The sequence below is a fragment of the Stigmatopora nigra genome, chromosome 1 (assembly GCF_051989575.1).
Source record: "Stigmatopora nigra isolate UIUO_SnigA chromosome 1, RoL_Snig_1.1, whole genome shotgun sequence".
NCBI classification, from domain to species: domain Eukaryota; kingdom Metazoa; phylum Chordata; class Actinopteri; order Syngnathiformes; family Syngnathidae; genus Stigmatopora; species Stigmatopora nigra.
Window position 1 is genome coordinate 16,522,369 of NC_135508.1, and position 7,250 is coordinate 16,529,618.

The 7,250-nt window shown below is 37.0% G+C and overlaps 2 protein-coding genes across 3 annotated transcripts; one reads left to right on the forward strand and one right to left on the reverse strand.

The window, feature by feature from the left end:
• The first annotated feature begins 217 nt into the window (after nt 1-217).
• LOC144198400 (cyclic AMP-responsive element-binding protein 1-like) lies at nt 218-4,858 on the forward strand. Of its 2 annotated transcripts, XM_077719394.1 has the most exons (8): nt 218-421; nt 1,258-1,345; nt 1,430-1,576; nt 1,836-1,936; nt 2,332-2,471; nt 2,549-2,722; nt 2,990-3,128; nt 3,211-4,858. In XM_077719394.1, the coding sequence occupies exons 2-8, from the start codon at nt 1,265-1,267 to the stop codon at nt 3,353-3,355; spliced, it is 927 nt and encodes a 308-aa protein (XP_077575520.1). In that variant the 5' UTR covers nt 218-421; nt 1,258-1,264; the 3' UTR covers nt 3,356-4,858. The 2 variants fall into 2 exon arrangements, with proteins under 2 accessions (XP_077575520.1, XP_077575529.1); XM_077719403.1 differs by lacking the exons at nt 1,258-1,345; nt 1,430-1,576 and having other exon boundaries at nt 219-421.
• Nucleotides 4,597-5,817, reverse strand: mettl21a (methyltransferase 21A, HSPA lysine). Its single transcript, XM_077719414.1, has 3 exons — nt 5,586-5,817; nt 5,396-5,507; nt 4,597-5,313 (listed from the first exon to the last, which is right to left on the reverse strand). The coding sequence occupies exons 1-3, from the start codon at nt 5,730-5,732 to the stop codon at nt 4,916-4,918; spliced, it is 657 nt and encodes a 218-aa protein (XP_077575540.1). The 5' UTR covers nt 5,733-5,817; the 3' UTR covers nt 4,597-4,915.
• Nucleotides 5,818-7,250: the final 1,433 nt, after the last annotated feature.

Genomic DNA, 7,250 nt, shown 5'->3' on the forward strand with positions numbered 1-7,250 from the left:
TTCATATTGACTCAACAATCTCAATGAATATGATGTCTAGCTCATTAGTTTTACAATTAATAACACGCAAATGTCTTTAGCATCGTTTTAGAGATTTTATCACAGCGCTATAAACTGTCAGTTTGGAGGGGGGAAAGAGGGCGCTATTGCAAAGGTTCTATTCTAATGCTACCGTCAATAGACGAAGAGGAAGAAACGGGCAGCCTTTCGGAAGTTCTCGGCTCCTCGGCATTCTTCGGCACTTTCCGGACATCCGCTCGTTACTTGCCGATCCTCCGTGTCGTCGTGCTCTTCGTCCTCCTCTCGGTGTTGTTGTTCTCGGTGACGCGACGGAGGTGTAGCCTGACGCGGTCTCTTACGTGTCGGTCTGAATAAAAGTGGAGCTCCGTAGACCCGGGAGTGACGAAGCGAGTCTGTGTTGGTAAGAGGATACGCATCCGATCTTTGCTAGACAGTTAGATGGCTGCCCGCAACGTTTATTTGCGGCTTTTATCCGCACAACGCCAACAAATAAATCATGGCGGCGTCGTTGCAGAGGCTCACTAAAAATGAGTCAGTCGTTGCAATGCTTGCAAAAGGAAAAAAAATCTTCAGACTTAAATGAAGACTCGGCTACATTGAAAATAACAAAAAAATGAAGTCTCCAGTGCTGGATTAAGTCACAGAAGCAGACGGGTTTTCTACATTTTAGACAATACATAGTTTGAAATAAAAAATGCAGGATATAAACTTGTACACAGTCGTACTGTACATTTTCCCTCGCAAATACTCAAAGCCAACAACTTCACAATATGTCAATTTAAGGCATGTTGAAATGATTTACAGAGGTCCATCTTAATTTGGACCACTAACGAATCTTAGCGGGAATGTCTTAATAGAAATTGTCACGTTTGAAGAGGAATTAAAAGTAAATACGTTCCTTTTAGCTTGTTAGCATGCTAACCATGCGAAGGCGGCTACCGACGTGCTGCATACATCTAGACACCGCTATTAAAAACAACATATTTGATCACTTAGTCTTTCACTATTTTGCTATCCGGGCTCATCGTGCTCGTTTATCATCATCATCATTATTTCATTTTGTGAAAAAAAATGTACTAGTATTTTCTCGCGTGTTAAGTAAGCCACGCCCTCCTTTGAGATGCCTTAGAGTAGTTTCTGGGGTAGAGCCTTTCTTCAACTGCACATTAACGTTGATGAAGAAAATGCATTAAAGAGCATGCCTTTGCATTGAACACATTTTCTTTCATTGTGTAGATTTTAAATGACAATGGAAGCTTGTGCAGATACACAGCAAAGTGGTGAACCGGTTACAAAGCAGGAGTCTGAGATTACCCTTGCCCAGGTAACACCACATCACTACTGATTCCTGAAAAAAATCTCTTATTAAACAGAAAGTGTATGACCAAGTGTGTTGCCCTGGTCCCAGGCCTCCATAGCAACAGGCCAGGTGACATCCAGCAGTCCCACAGTGGCCTTGGTGCAGTTGCCGAACGGGCAAACGGTCCAAGTTCACGGGGTGATCCAAGCCGCCCAGCCTTCGGTCATTCAGTCCCCTCAGGTCCAAGCAGTTCAGGTTCGTGCCAAATACCTTATCTGAATGTCATGGAAATACAGTGAGATGTAATATGGCAACTAGACATTTCATTTTTCTTCCACCCAAAGCGCTTTACGTTAGCTCGCATTCCCCCAAACATTAGTTTAACACTGGTGCTTCGGTGCCTTGCTCATGGGCACTTTGACCATTGACCGTTGTAGTGAGTGTAGTTGAGCCACAAACTACTCCAAGGCCAACCTTGTAATTTAAGACATTTGTTGTTTTTTTTCCTGTATAGATTTCAACAGTTGCTGAGAGTGAAGATTCTCAGGAGTCCGTCGATAGTGTCACAGATTGTCAGAAGAGGAGAGAGATTCTGTCAAGACGACCATCATACAGGTTTTTTTTTTTTAATACTGCGCTCACAGAACCTTGTTGAGTCATTTTTTTTGTTTAGCACAATATTTGTGTATTTGGCCACTCATGAATGTCAGCAGCATGTCTTAAAAACATAAACATCCTAGGGATTTCTACAGTTCAGTTTTTCAATATTTCCATATTTTTCACTCATTTTAAATTTGGAAGAAAAAACATGCCTATGGTCAGCAATGTTTATCTTAAGAATACTGTAGACGCAATTTCATCAAAATAGTCTAGTTTAATTTAAAATGACATTTTCTCAATTGACCTGTGGCAAAATTCTGAATATTAGAATTGATAACTAGCTCAGCCTTGAACACGTTTGTCCTTATTATATTCATTCTGTAGTCATTCCCGTTTGTTTTACTCCTTAGGAAAATTCTAAACGACCTATCATCAGACGCTCCAGCTGTTGCGTGCATTGAGGAAGAAAAGTCAGAAGACGACTCAGCCCCGGCCATTACCACAGTCACCATGCCAACGCCCATATACCAAACCAGCAGCGGCCAGTACAGTATGTTTATTACACAATACCATCTTCTAAAGCAGATTCTCTGAAGGTTGAGGTGTAAAAATAACTTTGCCCTGCAGTTGCCATCACCCAAGGAGGTGCTATCCAGTTGGCCAATAATGGGACAGATGGTCTGCAAACGCTCACAATGGCCAATGCTACCACAGCACAATCTGGCGCTACCATCTTGCAATATGCCCAGACCAGTGATGGGCAGCAGATCTTATTGCCTAGCAACCAGGTGATGGTACAAGGTAAGGAAAAAAAAAAACAGTCAGCGCCTTAACCCAGAGTTTTTTTTTCAATAAAATATTCAGTCTTGATATTATTTGAAAAGATTTTCACATTTTTAATTAGTTTCCTCGGGGGCAGTTTTCCCAACTCTATTAACTGCTAAACTCTTGTTGCAAAGTAGTGACTACATGAGAACCATATTTGCAGCAATGTTCCTTGTTTCAACTTTAAAAATGAAGTTTTTAGATTTTATGTGAGTTAAATGTTTTCCCTCTTCTGTTATTCAGCCGCCTCTGGAGATGTTCAGGCCTATCAGATCCGCACAGCACCAACCAGCACAATCATGGCAACCTCACCTTCATTGGGTTCAGGAACAGGAACGGAAGAAGTCACACGCAAAAGAGAAGTCCGCCTTATGAAAAACAGGTACTTTGCTAATGATCCTGAAATCTAACAATGTCACAAATAAAGGCCATTCTAAGACATTCTGTCCCCCTTAATAATACAGGGAGGCTGCCCGTGAATGTCGCAGGAAGAAGAAGGAATATGTCAAATGTTTGGAGAACCGTGTAGCGGTGCTAGAGAACCAGAACAAAACCCTCATTGAGGAACTTAAAGCCCTCAAAGACTTGTACTGTCACAAATCTGAGTAGGCGCACCATTAAATCGCCCTCCACGGGGCCACCCATGTACAGAGACTCCGCTATGAGCCATGCATATGGATGCCACTCTACTTTTCTACTTATTTTGCTTTGTTAAAAAAAGGAAACCCTGGAAATTTATTATGTGGTCCAGTACAAAATTTGCATTGTTTTGATGAGATAAAGAGCGGAATTGTTCTCAAAAGGTTGCCCTTGATAAAAGGGTGACCAAAGGAATGGATGGGATTTTGGCACCGATTTTTAAACTGGACTTGTGTGGCAAAAAGTCATTGGCGGTAACAATTGATTGAATTTGCCCTCCTTGGCGATGCCCGGCTCACTTGGGGTGCTCACCTCATCCCAGGTGTGCTACAATCTGAGTTATGAAATTTTGACGGTGTACATGACTTTGCTTTATAGATTTTTATCCTGGAGCTGAGTTTCTGCTCCTCAATTGCCATTACTATCTTTGTTAGCTTGCTTTATCTTGCTACATGAACAAAAATGCTCACCATTTGGGTTTTTATGTTTAGCGCAGAAGAAAACACAAGCAATTGTTGGCATTTTTCTTCTTTCCAATTGAAATTTTGTGTTCAACCTGAATAACGCAGGGTCATTATTTTTTGTTTTGTATTGTTACTTACCTACATCATTTCTTTTTAAAGAGGAAACATCTGTGTTTGCAATAAACAAGATATTCTGGACCTAAAATATAAGAAGATGGGGAGGGAGAAAAATTTGACACAGTGCGATACAAGTAGCGTGAAATGTTTTTTGTATTGTGGCTTTGATTCTTATCATGGCTTGATGTCATTATTTTTTTAAAATAAAAAACAAAAATAATGAGCCCTGCCTACAGCTTATGCAATGGATGCTAGTGGTCTGTGATTATGTATTGGTCCAGTTATTGATATGAGCTGGTAAACAGTATGCACTTTTCCTTGCTAAAAACAATCCAGATATACAAAGTTTACCAGAAGAGTTCCACAAAAAGCCATTTCTGGTGCATTGAGGTTCTTCCAGCAATTTATCTTTTCAAACATTATCCCATTTGCAGAATGAAGGAAATTCTGCAAAGATCTCTCTTGAAATGTATTTGTGTTAAAAGGGGAAATTGTCATTTGCATTTGAATTTGTATTTTGTGACACAAGAACTAGAACTTTTCTGCAAGACGTTGTATATCAAATTTTAAAGCGAAGCACCGCGAAAACTTTAAGCTGCAATTGACCACAAAATATTTTGGTTGTGCATCTGTTTTCTTTGCATTTATTATGGGATATTTGTATTTGATAAGGTATGTTGGACATCAAATTTGACTGCTGGCCACAAATGCTGCAAAAAGGATTGTAAAGGGCAACCTACCCATGATGAAATATGTGCTCTGGGGTATTATGTATAGTGACTTCATTATATTTCAATTGGCTTTCATGAATTTTGTCCACGACAACTTGTACGATACGTTATGTTAGCACTGTTACATTTTGACAGTTGTTAATAAATGTATTTCTGGTAAACTTGGATTTAACAAAATGTTTATTCAGATTTTTGATTTTTTTTTTTTTTTTAATGGATCAGAAATCAGTCCTGGGCAGATGTTTCCTAGCCTTGTATATATGAATATCCCGTTGTTTGTTATAGTAAACCTCATTGACATTGAACCACTTCTTGAGCAAGTTCAAAAAGTCTGTGTCTCGTTCATAGCGGATTCTACATGCCAGGAGCACTACAGTGGCCTCTGAACACAAGTGCTTAAGGGTCTCTATTAGCGGCACGAAAGTTTCCTCCAGGTAGACAATGTCAGCTCCTAACACCAGGTCAAATCCCTCTGATGGGTAGCGATCAAGATTCTCACCCCAAGACAATTCAGACACATCCACCGACTTCTGGAGGTCAGCGGGGAGGTTGGCTTGAACATTGGCAGAAAGGAAATCCAGAGCAGGTTTTCTGTCAGTGATGGTCATTTTGGCACCTGGGAAGCCAACAAATTCATGTTCACCCTTGGTTCAATGTTTTAAATGCAAACAAGTCCATAGTCAGACATCAGTGGTTACCCAGCAGGGCTGCAACAATGCCCACTAGTCCTGTCCCAGCTCCAAGCTCAATGGACACCTTCTCCTTCAGCTCGATCTGACCCAACTCCAAGTACATGCACATAACAACAGCCTAAAAAAAATATTAATATTTTATTCATCCAAGCATATCGTTATGGAGCTATGCTGCACAATCGTTTAGGTCACTAACCGCGTCCCATACGACTGCTGCTACCCCGAGCCTCCTCCAATCTTGAGTTATTAAGATGTCATGGTTAGCAAAATGAAAACTCGCTGTAGAATTTTGAAGTTTGGAAAGCGCAGGTACCACCGACTCCTGGTATGGAACCAGAGCCATTATGCATGTACTATATCAACATGATCAAATCAATTCGCATTTTCCGAGTTCATTTCAAACATCCGCTTGAAGCTAAAAGAGCTATGCACAGAATGTGTTGCTGCCATCTTTTGACCAATATTAGGATTACAGTTTTCCGGGGTCACTAAAGAGGATGCATTACAACAGAGGCAACTTCATATATATATATATATCTATATATCTATATCTATATATCTATATCTATATATCTATATCTATATATCTATATATCTATATCTATATATCTATATATCTATATATCTATATCTATATATCTATATATCTATATCTATATATCTATATCTATATATATATATCTATCTCTCTCTCTCTCTCTCTCTCTCTCTCTCTCTATATATATATATATATATATATATATATATATATATATATATATATATATATATATATATATATATATATATATATATATATATATATATATATATATATATATATATATATATATATATATATATATATATATATATATATATATATATATATATATATATATATATATATATATATATATATATATATATATATATATATATATATATATATATATATATATATATATATATATATATATATATATATATATATATATATATATATATATATATATATATATATATATATATATATATATATATATATATATATATATATATATATATATATATATATATATATATATATATATATATATATATATATATATATATATATATATATATATATATATATATATATATATATATATATATATATATATATATATATATATAGTCACATTTTTGGTTTAGTTAGTGAGGTTACAGGGAGGTTATTCAGAGATTATTTACAGCTGCTTCCATTATTTTATTGATGTATTTTAAAATCATCTGCAGGTTCTTAATGAAAGAATAATGGTGTGCTAGAAATAATTGTTTAAACTTGTTCCTTGTTGTTGCGCTGTGCGTTTTCTCCTACTTATCGCATACATCCACAGGGAGGCAGCGTTGAAGCGTCCCAATGAAGTGACTGCATCTTTCTATTCAACGTCTTCTTTTGGCATTATTGGTAAGTACATAAACTATTATTTCTACCACACATACACATTTTTGCATCCATACAGTATCAAAAATGCAGATATTAAAGGTTACAGATCTATAAGCATATGCAAATGCTGTTATGTATGAATATTTGAATAAAATGTATATATAATACTAATGTGTAAATTCTTTTATTACTGTACTCACCTCTGACATTAGCTCTTCTCTGTTTAATCTTAATCCCAAAAAATGATGACGAGAGACCTGTGCAGTACGATTGAGGTGAAGTGAAGATGAAGAAGGGGGTGATTTAGTGCACAGGTTATTGAGAGTTTTAGTCCAAGTCAGGAAAATAATTTCCGTAAAATTCGAGAGGTGTCGTCTGGTCAGCAAGAACAATGAACATGGTGATGGGTAGTTGTGACTCCTTTTTCTTTTTTGTGCAAATTTTGTTTCG

Excerpts from the sequence above, each read along its gene's own strand:
- mettl21a (XM_077719414.1), bottom strand. The coding sequence starts at position 5,732 with ATGGCTCTGGTTCCATACCAGGAGTCGGTGGTACCTGCGCTTTCCAAA. Across the intron at positions 5,508-5,585 it reads CAGCAGTCGTATGGGACGCG|GCTGTTGTTATGTGCATGTA; the intron begins GTTAGTGACCTA and ends TATTTTTTTTAG. Across the intron at positions 5,314-5,395 it reads CATTGTTGCAGCCCTGCTGG|GTGCCAAAATGACCATCACT; the intron begins GTAACCACTGAT and ends TTGGCTTCCCAG.
- LOC144198400 (XM_077719394.1), top strand. The coding sequence starts at position 1,265 with ATGACAATGGAAGCTTGTGCAGATACACAGCAAAGTGGTGAACCGGTT. Across the intron at positions 1,577-1,835 it reads CTCAGGTCCAAGCAGTTCAG|ATTTCAACAGTTGCTGAGAG; the intron begins GTTCGTGCCAAA and ends TTTCCTGTATAG. Across the intron at positions 2,723-2,989 it reads CAACCAGGTGATGGTACAAG|CCGCCTCTGGAGATGTTCAG; the intron begins GTAAGGAAAAAA and ends TCTGTTATTCAG.